Here is a 20,300-nt window from a genome sequence, read left to right on the forward strand (position 1 = left end):
TTATGTAATCTAATTTCGTTCATCTCCATCATAAACATTGTATCCTTCTGATTTAATTAATTCAATTTTCTTTTTATCTTGAAAAAATATAACATCTTTAATTTTGCCAACAAAATTTCTTTTAAAAATCTCTTGAGTAACAATATTTACCTTTCGACCATATTCAAAACCCCCTAGATAACAAATACCATTATAGTTTAGAGCAACGAACTTTTTGTTTGGATCAATATCCTCAGAAAGAATTAGACTGTTATCTAGGTAGGCCTTGATTAGAGTCTGATTTTGAATTATAAGTATATGGTGCCATTTGTTACAACACAGTGTGCCATTGCTGTAGCTCATAGGCACAGAAATTCTTTCTCCTAAGTTAACCGCTATTTTCAAGGTCTGATTATAGAGACCAATTGCTAGAAAATCATTTTCTTCATTTTGAGCTTTCCCCATCCATACAATTAGGCCTTCTGCTTCAGTGGCACTGAAATTTAAGGATACAGTAGTGAACTGAAGGTTTCTCATTCTGTAGTTTGGATCAGTGTATTTAATGTAAGAATTCCCCATAAATTTTGCAGTTGAAAATGAAGTTTTGTTTTCACAATACCTTCCCACCCAACCCAAAGTACACAGACAACTATAAGAAAATGATTGGTCAGGTATGCATAGAGATTGGTGGAGACAAAGATTGTTCAAACAGTACACAGACTGGTTACATGTATTTCCAGCCCATTGTGGCAAACATCTACAAGAAAAAGTTGTGCCATTTACTATACATTCACCCCCATTTCTGCACGTGTTGTATCCACAGGCTGTCCCATCACAGTCACCTACATTTGAACCACCTTTTGCTCCTAATTCAGTTAACTGTAATTCTTGATTATTTATAATAACTTCTCGGACACAACCTTGAAAACCTATGGGTTCATTTTCTATTGCCATGGGATTTACAAGATTTAAGGATGATACTCCTCCAATGTAGAAGTCTGTGTTTGTGTCCAGGGAACTCATTTTAGTGGATGTTTTTTCTGTTACATTTATCCCATCCAGATCCAGGTAGCCTTCTGCACCAACTCTTCCTGCTTTTATCACATGCCAAGTACTTCCATTAATAGTTACTTTTTGGAGAGTTTCTAGAATAATAGTTTTGTCACCAAGATTGTAGCGAAGTTGAACAAAACCATTTATTAAGGAGATACATAAAAAGTCACCTGTCAATAAAGAGAATATTAATCAGTTTAGTTAGTAAAAAGTTTTTCATTAAAAGCTTTTGCTCTTTCTGGCCAATTTGGGTAAGTCTTGGTTTTGAAGAAATGTAACAAATCTGGAGCACAATTCTGTTAATTTTATTTCAACTTTATAGATCAAAACATACTTGTATACATTACACATTATATCCTGTTATTATTTTGTTCAGCAACTGGCCAAGTAAGTTTTCCCAAGTTGTAGATAGTTCTCACTGAATGAAAGTATTATGGTACTAAAAGTGAGGTTTTCCTTAAATGATTTAAGTTAAGAGTGTGTAAAAATGAGTAATTGAAATGTTTTATTTTAACATTTGATTTGATTTTGATGAGAGATTGGGGAGATAAGCAAGAGAAAAGAATTAAGAGAGCAGTTAGTAGTGCTATGAACATCTCATATTGCATACTTTCCTAAGTTTCAGCCATGCCCCTTGGCTTCAAGTTCTATCTACGAGTACAAAAATCCCTATTCAAGATGTCTATGTGAGTGTTTTATACGCACTGCAAGCTCTGGAGTTCATATCTCAGTGTGAGAACTTCCTCCCATCAACCTGGCCTCTTCCAGTCTTCCCAAAGTCAGTATATCACTCCATTATCCATCCAGTTCTTCAAGTCAAAAACTTAAATGTGATCCTTGGAACCATCCTGTCTTCACTCAACACATAAATCCATCACAAGATAGGTCTATAACAGTTTTATTAATAGCATTTTGATTCATTGTAAAAGTTCTTGATTCTGTCCACTTTTCACCTGCCACCTTAGTTAAGTTTACTATCGTTTCTAGCTTTTTCTGTTGCCGCCTCCACTTTTCTTCATTTCCAGTTGGTTTTCTAATCTACACTAAAGCTAACGTGATCTTTTCAAATGAAAGCCTGATCCTTATGTTACCCTTTAATGTCATTCACTGTTGTTGGGATAGATACCTAAACTCATGTACCTATAAAGGTTCTGTCAACTCCTGGCTCCTCTCCCCTCTTTCCAATCTTAACCGAATGTACTGTCCCCCTAAACCTCCTCTCTCTCTTTACTCCGGTGACACTGACCTAGTTAGAATTTCATGTGCCTTTGTCAGGGCCTTTGTGTATGTTTTCTAGAAACACTCCACCCTATTCCACCTCAACTAGGTAACTCCTACCCATCCTTCAGATCTCAGATCAAACGGTACGTCCTCAGAAGTCTTGATTTCTCAGAGTAGGTCAAGTTTTTTTCTGTAAGTGCTTCAATATTGCAGGATTTCCCTCCACAGTATTATCTCATTCTATGATTATATAGTCATGTGGGAAGAAATCTGAACAAATATGATCCAGCATCTGAAGTTGCATGAGGCATGCAGATATAAAAGTAAAGACAACTCTACTTGCTTTGAAAAACAATGTAGCTCTTCAGTGTAAGATTGTTTCAAGAGCGTAGCAAAGGTCTTTTACATCTTCAGCAGAGTAACACTTTCTCCTCCCTCAAACTTTTCACAACCTTTTCTCATATAGGGTTATTTGACACTATGCTACTTTTTCCTCTTCCTCCCCCTACCTTACCCCTGGGATGCCATATTTCCTTACTTCCCTCCCACAAATAGTGTTCATTCCTTCTATTCCCCTTTGTGGTCTATATCAGACCATTCTAGGACAATTGGAAGACTTAACAGCTCTACAGTTCTATATCAAACTATGGTTCTCTTGCTTAGATCATTTTCCTCACAGAGAACTTTTAATAAATAAAATCCTCTGTCATTATATATGATTAACTACTTACTGCCTCATCCACTAGCTTGTAGGCTTTATGAGAACAATGTCTGTGCCAGGTTTAGCCAAACAGTTTATCCTCGGCACCTAGCACAGTGCCTGGCACATAAGTAGACAATAAATAATTTAAATAAAGAAATATCTTTATAGGGTTATGGAGTGAGATGACTCAGGATATTTCTCAAATACTAGTTTTGGCCTGAAAGCAAAACCATTTTACCTTTAATGATATGAAAATTGTTTTTTAATTTTCTAACAAAGTAAAACTAAATTTATTTGCATAATAATTTCTAACATGCATTTTAACTATAATAGAACAGCATTTTAACTAGAAGAGAAGCAGTATTACAAACTTTCAGGTTATGTAAGAAATATGGATTATTTAAATTTTTATACCATAACAATCTAGAACAAGGAGACGATACTGAATTCAAAAATTTTTTTTTTTTTTTTTTTGAGACAGAGTCTCACTCTGTTGCCCAGGCTAGAGTGAGTGCCGTGGCGTCAGCCTAGCTCACAGCAACCTCAAACTCCTGAGCTCAAGCGATCCTCCTGTCTCAGCCTCCCGAGTAGCTGGGACTACAGGCATGCGCCACCATGCCCGGCTGATTTTTTCTATATATATTTTTAGCTGTCCATATAATTTCTTTCTATTTTTAGTAGAGATGGGGTCTCGCTCTTGCTCAGGCTGGTCTCGAACTCCTGAGCTCAAACGATCCGCCCACCTCGGCCTCCCAGAGTGCTAGGATTACAGGCGTGAGCCACCGCGCCCGGCCTTGAATTCAAAAATTTTATAGCACTCTGAATATACTTTGTGGCCTGCAAATGAACACAAACCAGTTCTCTTTCACAGGATTATGGAAGAAGCTTTTCTTGCTACTTATGTATCTGTAGTAAACAATTTACAGTGTAAAGCTGCATTAGAATATAACATATCTAACAAATGATTGGGAAAGCTGAAGCTGTGATCTGTTTCACTGGTCAGGTTTCCAACCAGAAGAGACTCTTCTTGCTAGAAGCGCTTCTGTGAAAGAATGGTTATTTTAACTGTGCTAATATGTTCTTATGAAGAGTTAACAAAGAGATTTTCTCTCTCTGTGGCCTTGGAAGCTAAAATAACTCTTGTAGCAGTATTAGCAGTTTTTGTTTTTAAACCATCCAGCCTTTTTATTTCAGTTGATTAGGATATGATTCTCTATTTATGAGTACAGATTGGCATTAGAGTAATAAAATATAATGAATAGTCCATGTGAGAAACAGAGCTCAAATGGAATGAAGATCATAAATGAGTTCACCTTGGCTATTTGATGCTCATTTAACCACAGCTGGGGCTCCACCCTCCCATCTTTGGCCATTACTTCTACCCCATCCTCTGCTACCCCCACCGTGTTTCTTAGTAGATCAGAGAGACACCTTGTAGTACTCAACATTTGTTAAGAGACTGTAGAAACAGCATATTAGGGGAGTTTTATATACACTCTAGAAAAGGAAAGCAAAGGTAATTTTAACTTATTTATATACATTTCAACTTCATATTGCAATAACTAGGCTTTTAAAATACACATTAGTCTAGGTGGATTAACTATATCAAGATGAATTCAGGCTCTCAATATTCATTTGTGCTTCACAAAACATTGATAATTTTTGTATATATAAAAATCATTTTAAGACATTAAATTTTTAGCAGAGATAAATAGGGGTCAGGGTCTTAGCTCCTTAAAGTATCTTTCAAAAATCAGGGGTCTAAAATCCACTAGGATAATTTTAAAATTGCCATTTTGTTTTAAATGTTACAGTATTTGAGAGCACTCAAATTATTATATTAACCTTTAAAGAGAAACTTTGTTAATGTAGAATTTGATTTTCTATGTATAAAAACCTAACTGGCTGCTTATATCTACATTTGTGAATTTTGCCATTGTGTATATTTGTTTTTTTGTTTTTTGTCAGTCTCTGTTGCTCAGACTAGAGTGCCGTGGCGTCAGCCTAGCTCACAGCAACCTCAAACTCCTGGGCTCAAGCCATCCTTCTGCCTCAGCCTCCCAAGTAGCTGGGACTACAGGCATGCGCCACCATGCCTGGCTAATTTTTTCTATATATATTTTTAGCTGTCCATATAATTTCTTTATATTTTTAGTAGAGACGGGGTCTCGCTCTTGCTCAGGCTGCTGCCATTGTATATTAAGAGGGTATTTTTTACTAATAGCTCCACTTAGCAGGGGATCAGCTATGAAGGCTTGGTTAACGTTTACATCAGACATTATAACTCTTAGAGAAGGCACAAAGTACAGGACAGTCATCTGTATTTTATGCAACCTTTGAAACAGGCTTCAAATAATCTATTTATGTCACTTGATTACTGAAAAATAAGCTTATGCCTTTCATCTGTTAATTGTCTTTAGGTTAATCTAGGTCTAAGCCTGTAAAACTTAGATTTTTAATATTTTAAAATTTTTACGATTTCCTTACATAAGTATCAAATGCAGTGTCAATCATGATGTGAAACTAATGAATCTCTCTTTGTAAAGTGTCTAATGGTATGAAAAAGGAAAATCTTGACTGTCATAAACTACATGCATTGAATAACATGTTAAGATGTGCTCTTGCCCTTCTGTGTGTATTAATATTTCATATACATAAACACAAATGTATATCCAGTGCATACCCAGCCAGTCACAATCCTGAATAATCGTGAATATATCTTGACTTTATACTCTTATACAAAAGTCCTACTTACATTATCTTGAGTTTTTTAATGAGCAATACAACTGAAGCTGTTTGTCTTTTAATGTCTCTTGGTTTATAAATAGAAATTTTCTCTATAAGAATTTCTATAATTAGAAATTTTCTTGGGCATGGTTCTCGCATTTGACATTTTCTTAGGGAGATTTCAGTTAATCATGAATGTAAAACCAATTGTCAAATCTTAGGAGAACATCTCTTCTAAGGTATATTCTATAGCTCAATTATGTTACCTTTTTCTCTTTAAAATTATCTTTTTTCTTTGAAATTATTTTGAAGTTATTTCAGTAGTGCATTGAGATGGACCCAGTTTGGTCTAATTCTCTTACATTCTCATCATTTAGAAGCAAATGAAGAAAGTTACATGAGAACTATTAATACTTAGATTGTGAAAATCAGAGCACCATTTTTGTTAATTATGAGAAACAAACTGATTTAATTACTTCTCAATACTGAAATTTCATTTTCTGAGAAACAAGATGAAAGAAAGCCAAATGTAAAAATTTTAAAAATATTTTGCAATAGAAATGTAACTATGTATACAAATGTCTTTGTCAGAATTCTGAAGAAAGTTATGAAAATAGAAATCAAGTATAAAATAATAAAACCTCAAAAATTAATTTTTAAAATTAGAGCATACTAGGATATTTTATTCCATATTTTATGATAAGTATGCATCTTTTAAGGTTCAAAATGTTTTTATAAACTTATTTTGGAATGCAAACCTTTGGGCTTACAATTTGAGTGATGGAACAGCTTGAGGATATTTGCAGCTGTAAATGTGTATGAATCTACTTGAAATATATCAGGCATGCCTTGCCTTTAAAAATCTTTTATATGCATATTTTGTCTCATGACAGAGGGCTATCATGCATAGCTTTTATGTCTTTTGTGATGGGATTATTATAAAGTTGAGCATATACTATATTTGGATTTTTCTAACTTTAATTCCAACAAACCTCTTGCTATTTTGTTAGCATTTCTATTTAGGGAGCCTAAATTCACAAGCATACACTTGCAGTGATAATGGAACATAAAAGCATCAAGTGTTTACATATTTTACAGACTAGATGACTTAAATACACTGCTACATATTGCTTAATATACTATTAGGAATTCATTTTTTTTTTATTTTCTGCAAACAAAGATCTTGCCAGTCTTACCTGATTTTGCTTTTAAATGTTGTGCAGTGTAAAATAGGATACCATCTGCAGCAAGAGGCTGAAATTGCAATTGCATATGCGTCTTTTTTCGAATATGAAAAGAAGCAAAAGACATCCAGGATAATTCGTTGCTTCTGAAAGATGGATCACTTATAGATAAAGCTGAGAGAGAGAAAGAGAGAGAGCTCTCTGAGTCATCTACTAGATTAAAATTGCTCATAAATACAATAAATTGCTTACATAATTTTGAAATTTAGGAGTTTATCTTCCAAGAGTAATACATTGAATACATGAATACATCGAGCCTTGGTAACTTTGTGAGTCTGTTCTAATTCTATTAACTTTAGACTTTTGTAATGGGTCCAATTATTGAAAAGTTCAAGGAATACTGTACTTTAATAAATCCTCCAGGTGTTTCTGACATGGGGTCCTTAGACCACATTTACATAAACACTGACTTAGATTTTAAGAATGGTTTAAAACTTGAGTGTACGTTTAAAATTGTTTTTAAGTATTACTAAATTAATACATATTTATTATAAGACATTCAAATAATATAAAAGTGTAAAGTAAAAAAAGTGAAATTTTATTGTTCTTTCTCCTCCCTTAATCTCAGGAATCACTGTTAACAATTTATTACATATGTAGCCAGACTTTTTTTTTAATGCACATACAATTACTGTATGTGTATATCTAGTATCTGATTTATTTTACATAAATGAAACCATATTTTATATAAATTATGCATAAATACTTTTTTCATTCAGTAATCTTTGTGAAACTTTGATATTGTATTTTACCAGTTGCTTCTTTTAAATATGTTTATAGTATTTTTTAAAACACACTTTTTATTTTAGAGCAGTTTTAAGTTCACAACAAAACTGAGTGGAAAATACAAAGTTCCCATACACCCCCTGCCTCAACACATGTGCAGCCTCTTTCACTATCAACACCCCCACCAGAGTGGTAGAATTGTTAAAATTGAACCTACATTAGCAAATCATTATCACTCAAAGTCCATCATTTACACAGGGTTCATTCCTGATATTATATATTCTATGGATTTTGTCAAATGTATTATGACGTGTCTACTATTCAGTATAATAAGAATAGTTTTATTGCCTTAAAAATCCTCTCTTATTTGACCCTCTCTTTCCCCTGACAACCACTGACTGATCTTTTCACTGTCTCCATAGTTTTGCCTTTTCCAGAATATCATATGGTTGCTTCAAATAGTATGGACACTAGTTTTCAATTCATTTGGGCAAATACCAAGAAACACAATGGCTAGATCATATGGTAAGAGTATATTTAATTTTGTAAGAAACTGCCCAATTGTCTTCCAAAATGGTTGTACCATTTTATATTCCCATCAGTAATGAATGAGAGTTCTTGATGTTCCACATCCCAACAGCTTTTGGTGATAAGTGTTTTGGATTTTAGCTATACTAAAAGGTGTCTAGTGGTATCTTACTGTTTGAATTTGCAATTCTCTAATGAGGTGTGACATTGAGCATCTTCATGTGCTTATTTGCCATCTGAATGTCTTCTTTGGTGAGTTGTATGTTCAGACCTGTATGTATATTTTGGGTAAGAGTCCTCCATCAGATATATCTTTTGCAAATATTTACTTCTAGTCTGTGGCTTGTATTCTCACTCTCTTAAAAGTGTCTTTTGCAGAGAAGTTGTAAATGTCAATGAATTTATAAATTCTTTCTTTCGTGGATCCTGCCTTTGGTGTTGTATATAAAAATTCATCACCAAACTCAAAGTCATCTAGATTTTTCTCCGATATTTTCTTCTAGGAGTTTCATAGTTTTGCATTTTACATTTAGGTTTCTGATCCATTTTGAGTTAATTTTTGTGAGGATGTAAGATCTATGTCTAGATTTTTTTTTTGCAAGTGGGTGTCCAAGTCTCCACCATCATTTGTTGAAAAGACTATTCTTTCTCCATCGTATTGCCTTTTTCTTTTGTCAAAGATCAGTTGACTATATTTTTGTGGGTATAATATTTTATAGAATGGTTATAGGATAATTTCCTTAACAGTTCTCTCATTGAAGGACACGTAGGCTATTTCCAATCATATTCCATTTCTCCTGGTTTCCCACCCTATCTCTCTGGCTGTATGTACTCCTTCTTCTAATTTTGTAATTCCTCAGGAATTTCAAAGGACCATTTCTCTTTTCTTTCCATTGGTTACCTCATCTAATTCCATGGCCTCAAGAAATATCTGTATGATAACTCCTTAAAAATTTATGTCTGTCTAAACCTCTTCTGTGAGCTTCAGTTTCATATAGCCATCTCTCTCATGGATAACTTGTCTTGGCTATCTTAGTCATATCAAACTTAACATGTTTGAGATTGTACTGCTGAAAGATATTCTCCTCTCAGTCTTTCTCAGATAAGTAAATGGTCCCACCACCCATTCATGGCTCCATACAGAAACCTGGTAATTCTCTCGATTGCACTCTCTCAAAAATTTCCTCTACCTATTCCACTCTAAAACATCATTACATCTTGTAAATTCTATCTACATGATATATGTCATATTTTTCCTTTCCATTTCTACTTCACCATCCAAGTTAAGGCCACTATCATTTCTTGATTAGACCATTGCAATATACTTCTAATCAATCTTTTATTTCTTTTCTTAATCCTTTCTAATCTATTTTAGATAGCTGCCAGAGGAATTTTTTAAAACAATAATTCATTCTCCTTTTTAATCCCTTCATGTATTTTACTTAGAATAAAATGCATATTCTTTACCGTGGCCTTTGAGGCTTTGCATGATCTGGTCTTTTGTTAAATTCCCAATATCATCCCATCCACATATCTGTTATGTACTGTTATGCATATGGTTTACTGCATAACTCCAGGGGGATGCCATTCACATTGGAATCTATATGAATAGTGTTCCCTGGAGATTTTCAGTGAACAACCTGCATGAAAATATGGTGTCCTTGTCTGTACACTTTCTTCCTTGTCCTTTAAGCTTCAGATACACTGGCTTCCTTTTATTTCTGTGTATGTCATAGTTTGACTATCTTAGGTTAATTATATCACAATTTATTTAAACACTGCCATATTGATAGGCACTTGAGTTGCTTAAGATTACTTTGTTATCACTAACGCTGTTGTAATAAACATACTTGATTGTACCTCCTTGTAAACATGTAAGAAAGTTTTTTATGTGTTCACCTGAGAAATGGAATCTCAGTGGAATAGTCTGTGCATTTTTAGAGTTAACAGATGTCACCAAACTACCCTCAAAGTGTCCACACCAATTTATATTCCAACCAGCAGTGGATGACAATATACTTATCTATATCCTCAACACTTGAAATTATTAAAATTTTAGGTTTTCAGCAATCATAGATTCAGTTTTATTTTAATTTGCATTTTGCTGATTTACAAGTGAAGTTGAGCTTGTGCTTGTGTGTGAATATTGACCATTTTGGGTTTTCCCGTGACTTTTCTGTTCATGTTTTTCTACTGGACTTGCAATTTTTAAAATGTATTCTGGGTCCCAATCCTTTCTTATATATTTTTCAAGTATATCCTCTTATCTGTTGATTTCATTTTGGCTTTGCTTATGGTATGTTTTGTTATTGGCAAATTTTAATTTTTTATTACCAAAAGTCTTGGGTTTTTAATTTATGGTGTTCACTTGTGTCTTATTTAAAAGCCTTACTCAATGCATATATATTCCTATATTTTTTATATTATAAATTTTAATTTTTTTATATATAGGCCTTTAATTTACGTGGATCTTATTGTGAATGGTTAGAGGAGGAATCAAGCTTTATTTGCAAGCAGATAGCTAATATTTTTCAAAAATTAATGGTTTGTATTTTTGGTCTGTATTTGATATCCACCTTATAGATAACCTTTTCTCTCCTTTCGAAAGGGAGAGTCTCTTTTGAGAAAGAGTTTGTGGGAAATATGGATCAGAATAAAAAATATAGATATTAAATACCTGTCACACCAAGTTCTGAGGTAGTACCTATGTGGCTTTACTTCTTTACCTTGGCTGGATTGAACAATCTCAGGGACGGAAGAGGACAGTTAGGAGCAGAATGATGAGAGAGTCCCCTGTTCCCAGGCAGGGAGGACCTGGACTTGTGTTTCAGGAGGAGTTTTTTGCTGAAACTCCTGTTGATACTGTGTCTGTGCAAGAGCTGATAATTCTCTGTGCACATTCGAGCTCACTCACTGTAAAACAACTGACCTCCTAGCCAGTGCTTTTCCGAAGAAGTGATGCACACGAAACAATGTAAAACCAAAAATCAAAACAAATGAATTTTGTTTGTAGCTCTGATGTGTGTTTTGAGAAGGTATTTGGTAAATATTCATTTCTTTATATAATGAGAAAGGCTTCAACTCTAATAGCTATTATTTGATTAAGTAGTCAGTCATAGAAAGTACTGGGAGAATTAAATTTTCTACTAATGATACACATTCAAAATATTGGTGCAAGATATTATTTCAAAAAGAGGTACATTTTTACTTACCGTGCTTCAAGGATAAACTAGAACAGGAAAAGTGACTAAGTTCTATATGATTTAAATGTTTCTTTTATGGACTAAAAAAAGCCTAGAGAAAAATTGAGCTGGACATACCACCTGCTTAGTCATTGAGATATGTACAATTATTTCTTGTATGGCTACCAACTCCTGGAAATGATCACTTTGTGGCAAAAATATTCCACTTGTATCTTGAAACCATAAATTAACGTTTCCTGATTGGCAGTCTTCTAGATTTACTGACCATTGACAATCCTTTCTTTCTGTCCTACCATAGGCAAAGTTTTGTACCAACATTCTCACTAGGTTCCCAGAAGTAGAATTAAACAATTTTGATTGCCTTTCAGGGATATAACAGTAAAACAAGTAAACAAAGAATCTTTGTGAGTGAAAATAAAATAAATACATATGAAATGTTGATGCAGCCTAGAGAGAAAAATTAAACAGGGAAAGGAGAAAGGTGTGTGTGCATTTGGGGTCAGGAAAGACCTTGCTAGGAAGGTGGTATTTGAATAAACACCTCAAGAATTGAGCCATTTGGATCTTTGAGGAGAGAGGGAATAACAAGTGCAAAGTTTTTCTGGGGTGATAAGGTTCCTACCACAGTCAAGGAACGTGAGGGAGAGCAGTGTGACTGGAGGGGCATTAAAGAAGGGGGGAGCATTAATAGATAATGTCAGAGAGGTTATGGGCACCAGATCACATTTTCAGGGACTGTAAATGGTCTGAGACTTTTACCCTAATGGCAAGCTAACTTATTAGTTTGAAACATTTTCATAGATAATAGCAAAAGACATGAAATTCCTGTGTCAGAGACAAAGGAGAATATTACAGCATTAATAGTAGCTAGAGTATCAGCATTTTTGAGTCACTTCTATGAGCCCCAGTTCTCTCACAGAAATGCAAAGAGGATCAGGTGACTCACATGCAGGGCTTTGCTTGGGGAGAAAATCTGAGCTAAGATAACCAAATCTTTTACTATGGGCATTAAGCACTCCTGCTCTTTGCTCCAAATGAAGGCAGTATCTCTGTCTTCCAAGAATATATTCTACACAAACATCCTTGAAAAGATAATCCAGAACAAAGCTAGTACCTCTGTTCAAAAGTTGTAGAAACATGAGAGACCTATGGAAAATTGTCTCTCTATACATGGATGGCTATAATGTCCATCATAAAGACTTTGTCTTATACAGAATGAGATGGGAAATCACTGGAAAGCTTTGAGCAGAGGAATGTCATTGATCTGACTAAAGTTTTTTTTTTTTTTTTTTTTTTTAAATCATTTTGGTTGCTATACTCAGAATAGAGTGACAAATGCAAGGGTCTCCCTACCCAGGTTATTAATGGTAAGAGGTGATGGTGGTTTGTATCAGGAAAGTAGCAGTGGAGGTTGTGAAAAGTGGTCATATTTCAAATATATTTTGAAGGTAGAGTTGATAAGGTTTGGTGAGAGAGCACACGTAAGTAAGAAAGAAAGAGGAATCAAGGGTAACTACAAGATTGTTGTCCCAAGAAACTGGAAGGATGATGTTGTCATTAACTGAAATGAGGAAGATTGTGGGAGGAGCAGATATTTTGGAGAAGATGTGAAGCTCAGGCAGGACACACTTGAGATGCATTTAAGACTTTCAAGGTGGTAGTTGAGTTGGCTAATGTATGATCTGAAATTTAGTAACTGATAGATCATCAGAGATCAGTAAGGAGTATAGAAGATTTAAACAACACAATCAAGTTTAAAATCATAGACATGTAGAACATGGCGTTTGACCTTACCAATATACATTCTTATCAAAAACATAAAAAATTTACAAATATTTACTACATAGGAGGACATAAAACAAACCTCAATAAATACCAAAGGGTTAATATTATATATACATTTACAGATTTGCGCAATGCTATGATTCAGAGGAAAAACATGCTAACTCTGCCTGTGCATCAGTAACAGGTAGCACTAGACCTTGTCATGACCAGTTTAATCTGTACCTTTGAGATTTTTGTTTTGGTTTTTCAGTCTATACCCTGTTTGCTGAGTTTGACCTTATTTTTGAAGTGTTTCAAGAGATCATTTAGTCCAATAAAAACAATGGCAGAGTGTTAAAAGTGCTTCTAAGAGTGTAAGGAGAACATAAAATAATTTCTAATAATTTTTACTTTGAAACAATTTTTTTAGTAGAAAAGCTGCCATAATAAAAAGAACCCTCATCTCTTTCACCTAGACTCTCCAATTGTTCCTATTTTATTGCATTTTCTTCTTTCTGTCTCTGTCTTCCTCTCTTTCTTTCTCTCTCTCTTTCTCTGTGTCTCATATATACTCTATTTATCATTAGGCTTCCCCCCCATACCTTTTTGGTACAGATGCAATGTCCCGTAACTGCTAAATATTCCAGTGGATATTTCCCCTAAATAAGGATATTCCTTCAAATCAGGAAATTAACATTGGTGTAACACTACATCCAACTCAGAGGCCTGGTTCAAATTTCATCAACTGGTCAAACTTTTTTTGCCCTTTCTGGTTCAGTGTATCCTTCAGGAATGTGTGCTGCATTCAGTTGTCACGTCTCTTAAGGTTCCTTCAATCTGAAATAGTTCTCCATCTTATCTGTTTTCCATATCTTGACAATTTTTGAGGCCTTACATTCTGTAGAATGACCCTCAACTTAGATCCATCTGGTGTTTCTGCATGACCAAATTCAAATCATGTAATCTTTGCAGAAATGATGCTGTGCACATCAAGAGGTACATAATGTAGACCCATCTCACTACTGGTAATATTAACCTTGATTATCTGCTCATATTTGTGTTTGCCAGGTTTCTTCACTTTAAATCCTCCATTTTCCCTTTGTAATTAATTTGTATTCCATGTGAAAGTGATCTAAGATTACATCAATATCCCGATCCTCAGCTAGCCGCCACCCACCAGCAGCATTAAGCTTCGTTGATGGCTTCAGCAAGAATCAAGCATCTTTTGGGATGGTCCTCACTATTGATTCTCTATTTACAACATGACTTTTACATTTATTAGTTGGAATTCCACTAATAAATAAATGTATGGAAGATCTTTATTTTCTTCCTCCTTCCTTTTCTCCTTCCCACCCTTTTTCTCTCCCACCCTTCCTTTCATTCTATCAGTATGGGTTCATTATTTTTATTCAATGGATTGTAATCTGTTACTGTCATAATTATTTTGCTTCTCAAATTCTCCCTGATTTGGCCAGTTGGAGCCCCTTCAAGCTGTTTCCTGTGTCCTTTTGTCTTGGGTAGTTTTCCTAGGAAACAGACTCTGCGATGGAACTTTGTGTATGGGAGGTTTATTGGAGAGTGCTCTTGGAAGCAACACCTGTGAGAGAGTGAAGGCGGCAGGAGGGAGAAGTTAGTAGCTTATTTCACAGAGAGCTCTGGAGCTAGGATGACCTCTCAAAGTTATTAATATTTCAGATTGAGGCAAGGTGGCCAGCCTTTGGGGCACCCCTGCTCCCCGTCCCCATCACCTTCACATCACACAGTCATTGGATTCAGGCTGTCACTGGGGAGGAGGGATAACCTTGGCCAAGGTACCTCCTTTCAGTCCTGGTGAGGGACATATCTTCGAGCCCTCTGCAGGCATTATTCCCAATGGCTGAGGGACTGAATACCTCCATTCAGAAAGGGGTGGAGATCTGTGTTATGTACCCTAACGTCCACTTTAAGAGGCTTCAACATTGACCTTCCTGGGTACTATGTTTATAAAACAGAAAGTAAACTTTCTTTTTTTTTTTTTTGAGACAGAGTCTTGCTCTGTTCCTTGGGCTAGAGTGCCGTGGCATCAGCCCAGCTCACAGCAACCTCAAATTCCTGGGCTTAAGCAATCCTTCTGCCTCAGCCTCCCTAGTAGCTGGAACTACAGGCATGTGCCACCATGCCTGGCTAATTTTTTTCTATATATTTTTAGCTATCCAGATAATTTCTTTCTATTTTTAGTAGAGATGGGGTCTCGCTCTTGCTCAGGCTGGTCTCGAACTCCTGACCTTGAATGATCCTCCCGCCTCGGCCTTCCAGAGTGCTAGGATTATAGGCGTGAGCCACTGCGCCTGGCCTAAATTTTCTTATTATAGCACTTCAGGTTACATGAAAAGTTTCAGCACTTTTGGAAACAGAAAAATTCCAAAAAGATAACTTTAAATAAAGCATAGTGTTAATTAGATCAAAATGCTATATTCCAGATGTTATTTGAGACCTTGTCTTTTTTGTTTTCAAAATACCCTGTTTGAAGTGCTGCACATAAGCTGACACTTCCCATTTCTGTCACTGGTCTGAAATTCTAATACCTCAAAGCTTTGTGGTCAAGAATTTCAGTGCCTCATGGTCTTAGATAAAGGATAGATCTACTTTGATAGACAATATAGGTAAGGATCTATTTGAAATGGATTGCACTTTTTGAGAATTCATAGATAGTTGATACCTTTTATTGTTGAATTATGATAATTTTTGCTCATTAAGTTTTTATGGCTTAAGTAGAGTACTAAAAGTTCTGACCTTTTGGATATGAGTGGGTCTGCCTGTGGAAGCAGATAGAAGCCACAGATAGGAGGAACTCAAAGGACTCTGTTGCACTAAATAGTATCTATCATCATTAAATTATCTGCCAAACATTTCTTCTATTGTTCATTTTGAGGTAGAATTTGGGAAAAGTCCAGGTTTTCCAGTGACTCATACAAAATTTTTCTGATGATGAATTATCTTTGGGAGATTTTACTAATCAATATAGGTTAATTAAGAAGAAAACACCAAAATTATTCTTCTTGGATAACTGATCTACTGGGTTCTGGCCAATAGCTTCAGGGTTGGTCTGTGTAAGGAGGCTATTTCAGAAGGGATCGTTTTCTGAGAGGAATAATTAATAATTCAGGTGACTGACTTCCATGTTACACAAACTTCACTCATGGCCATCACTTTTTATTTATTATAAATAGGACCCCTCAGAGAAATTAATATTTATATGTATTGCTGTTTAACAACTCTAGCGTTAACTGGCACCAGACCGGTACAATCTAGTGAAAAAAAAAAAATGGAATAGGCTGTTTAGTGAAGTGGAAACACTTGGATTGCAATGATGCTCCATTTGATTTGTGAAATCCATAGATATCTAAAACAGGTGATATTCTCAGTAAAGATATTATGTGTCTTCAAAACACTTAAGAATAGGTGATATGGAATATCAGAGCAAAGGATTGCTTCAGGGAGAGCACAAGTTGGCACATTATCAAAGGCCAAGGGAAAGATTCAAGGACTTATCATGGTTTGTTGAAAGGGCCAAACTTGGTAGGAGGCACTCAAGATGACCTTGATTTTTCCCTGTGACTGCCCTTCAGACATGTCTGAGAATCTCCCTTTCTCATTCCCAATGATATCTTGAACAAATCCCTTAGCTCTTTGATCATTTTTGGGTCTCAGTGAAATGTTCTCATTTTCTGGTACTAAGAAATTTCATTCAATCTGAATCAAAACCCTAATCTCTCACCTAATTCTAAACTTCTGTCCTTTCCCTACAGCTCAGATCTGGCTCAAGCTTGGAAAGCTATAGTAGGGAAGTGGGGGGAGTGCTATGTTTCTGTTTTGCTTTTGTACTAGTCCCTTGCTCTCTTTCTTCGCCTTTCACTCCTTTGCTTTTCCAAGATCACTGTGGGGATCAGTGATGAGAAGACATGAGAAGGGTCTTTGTTGTCTGCTGCTATTTGTAGCTTTCTCTCACCTGTTTAATTTCTTCTGTCATGGTAGACGTTCTTTTGCATCTTTGAGTGCTTTTCAACTCCCCAATTGTACCTGTGTCCTCAGTTCTTGAGAAGACTGATATACCTTGCCTGACTTTTTATGAATCCCAGTCAGCTTTTGCTCTTGTGAGATGCCTCCGGCCTCTTTCTGCTTGAGACAACTTACCTTTTTGGTCAAGGTTCTTTCAAGGTGACTCAAGGCTACTTATCTTGGCTATGTGCCCATGGCTCTTGACCTGTCCTCTGTGGAAAGGCACCTCCGCTCCCCAGCTGTACTGCCTCTAGCTCTGCCACTAGGGAAAACTACAGCCAGCCTCTTGCCTTTAGGCTACTCTGAGTGTGGGTCAGGCACTGGTCTTAAGTTTTCTCTCACTCCAGGGATGTAGGTCTGATTTTCTTGACATCTCTTTCTCCCATTCTCCATGCCAATTTCACTGCCAGTGTCAGTTCAGCACAAACTGATAACCCAGGGAAGGAAATGTTAAACTTTCCTTCTGGCAAGCATCCCTATTTTCTCTGTGCACATTTTGATGCCCTTCTCACTCATTTCTTGGGTACATTCTGACCCCTCTTCTGCAATGTTCTCCAAAAAAGTCCCTTTTCTCTGAATCAATTTTCTTAATTGCCCTCCCCTCACAATATAGGCTGGGAGCAGATGATAAGCCAGTAGTACTACCTGTTTACATATTCTTTTCTTTCTCTTCCTCCTCTCCTCCCCTCCCCTCCCCTCCCCTACCCTCTCCTCCCCTCTCCTCTCCTCCTTTTGACAGAATCTCACTCTGTTGTCCCTAGCAGAGTGCAGTGGTGTCATAATATCTCACTATAACTTCAAATTTCTGGGCTCAAGTGATCCTCTTGCCTCAGCTTCCCAAGTAGCTGGGATGCCCAGCTCATTTTTCTACTTTTAGTAGAGATGGGGTCTCACTCTTGCTCAGGCTGGTCTCGAACTCCTGAGCTCAAGCGATCCTCCCGCCTTGGCCTCCCAGAGTGCTGGGATTATAGGTGTGAGCCACCGAGCCCAGCCTCTTCACATATTCTATATGAATTATCTATCACTTTTCACTCAGCATAATGCCCTTGAAATCCATCTGAGTACCTGCATGATTTAATACTTTGTTCCTTTTTATTTCTGAGTAGTATTCTGTGGTATGGATCTATCCGTTTGTTTAACCATTCATCCACTGAAGGACATTTGGGTTGTTCCAGTTTAAGCTTCTATTAACATGACCATTCATGTTTTTGTGTGGATGTAAGTTTTAATTTCGTTTGTATAAATGCCCAGCAGTGTGACTGCTGGGTTGTGTGGTTAGTGAATATTTTGTTTTATAAGAAATTGCCAAACCATTTTCTACAGTGGCTATACCATTTTACCTTCTCACCAACAATGTGTGAGAGATCTAGATTCTTCACATCCTTATCAGCATTTGGCACTGTCACTATTTTTAATTTTACTTGTTATAATAGCTGTATAGTGATATATCATCATCTATAAACTCTTTTTAGACTTCTGGGTATACATGGTATTTACTACTCTCAGCGTTGAGCCCTCAGTCTAAATGCTTAGACAACAAGAAAACTTAAATTTAATGTCTCATTGCACAGTGATTCATATAACTTCTGACTCTGGCTAAGATTTTCCAGGAAGGAATTAGAATACTAATTAGAATTCAAATAGAGTTTGGCAGCAGTATCAGCTTGAGCCTAAGATATATCTTCAGATGTGTTTCATATCTATTGGGCATGTCTGGTGAAATGGTGGTGTCTGCCAGAAATCTATTTGTATGCAAGACTTAGAAGTTTCCTAGGAGATCACTCATCTCAAAGAAAGACTTTGCCTAGTAACCAAGCCTCCAAGTTGTCAGATTGAAGGGCAGGGCAAATTTTGTAGGCTGCATGATATTTGCCAGTTGGATTGGTCTGCTAATTTTATGCACAATTTTGTCTCTCAAGTTATATATACCCAAATTCAGCATGGGAAAGTAGAGGAGGCTAAAATTAAAGATACTAAAAGGGTCATTCTTGCTAAGATTTTGCAAGACATTGAGGTTTAAAGAAGAACTGATTGAGTACTCTTGAAACCAAGCATAACAAAAAAACGGAAGAGAAGTCTCCACACTTCTGTGTAAAACCAGTTGAACTCTGGCACCTTGATGTCCACAGCAGTGATGGTAAGGTCCCCAGAAGGAGGTTTTGTCTGGAGGTTCTGGAAACCACCAGGCTGCACCTTGCAACAGCAGTAGTGAGGGGAATGAACAGATCTGTAGGCATTAGGAGGCGGAGATTTAGGTTTTGAAAGTAGTGAAGTGCCCCCAACAAGTGTATATCAAATAGTGAAATGTGAAAATACCTGGATTACAAATATATTTCAGCAGCTTCTCTTTTCTTTTTCATTATGATGTTTTTTTCTCATATGTATACTCTATCTTGTTTAGGTTTAAGCATACTTTAATTTTTCATTCATCAGTTGAGCTGTCTTAAGTTACCATGGTACTGCACACACATCATCATTTTTTACAACAAATGCTGTTTTAAAAGAGGGGGAAAAACCACTGTTTCTCCTTTTTCTTGCTGCTTTAATGAGGATGGAGGGTGGGTTTCAAACTGGTCAACTAAATGTACTGCTATAGGCAGACCTTTTCCTTTATCAGGGTCCCTTCCTCACCCCCAACTTTACTGATCAGCCTCCAGCGGTATCTGCTTCTCAGAACTTGGGACCAAATGATTGTGTCCCCACTTGCAGTGTCCTATCATATCACTCTCAACTTTTTCTACAGTTTTTAATGCTTTATGCATATACCTGTCAGAAGAGCTTCTTTAAAATAAATGCAATACTTAACTTCAGTTTCCAGCAGAATGGTGGGCTAATTAACATGATTTACCCTATCCCCATCATGAAAATAACTAAAAATGTTGGATAAATTATTCTAAAACATCTTTTGCAATATATTGATGATCTAGCAAGAAAGAAAAAAAATTCAGATGCTAAAACAAAAAGGTGAAAAAAAGGAAACAGGAACTAAACAGATAAGTAGACTGAGAAAGCCGGGTTTTACCTTGAGTATATTTGCCAAATCTGCTAAACCCAACATTCAATCTTTAACTGTTCAAGAGAGAGCAAGTTCCCTACATTATGGCCCTTTATACC

At 36.1% G+C, this 20,300-nt stretch overlaps 1 protein-coding gene across 1 annotated transcript in view; it reads right to left on the reverse strand.

The window, feature by feature from the left end:
* EYS (eyes shut homolog) overlaps positions 1 to 20,300 on the reverse strand; it is a 1,462,097-nt gene continuing 1,441,797 nt past the window's right edge. Inside the window, 2 exon segments of the mRNA XM_069488330.1 lie at positions 1 to 1,202; positions 6,880 to 7,041. Of these exon segments, the coding sequence (XP_069344431.1) occupies positions 1 to 1,202; positions 6,880 to 7,041 (1,364 nt within the window).

Source organism: Eulemur rufifrons, chromosome 15 (genome assembly GCF_041146395.1).
Source record: "Eulemur rufifrons isolate Redbay chromosome 15, OSU_ERuf_1, whole genome shotgun sequence".
NCBI lineage: Eukaryota > Metazoa > Chordata > Mammalia > Primates > Lemuridae > Eulemur > Eulemur rufifrons.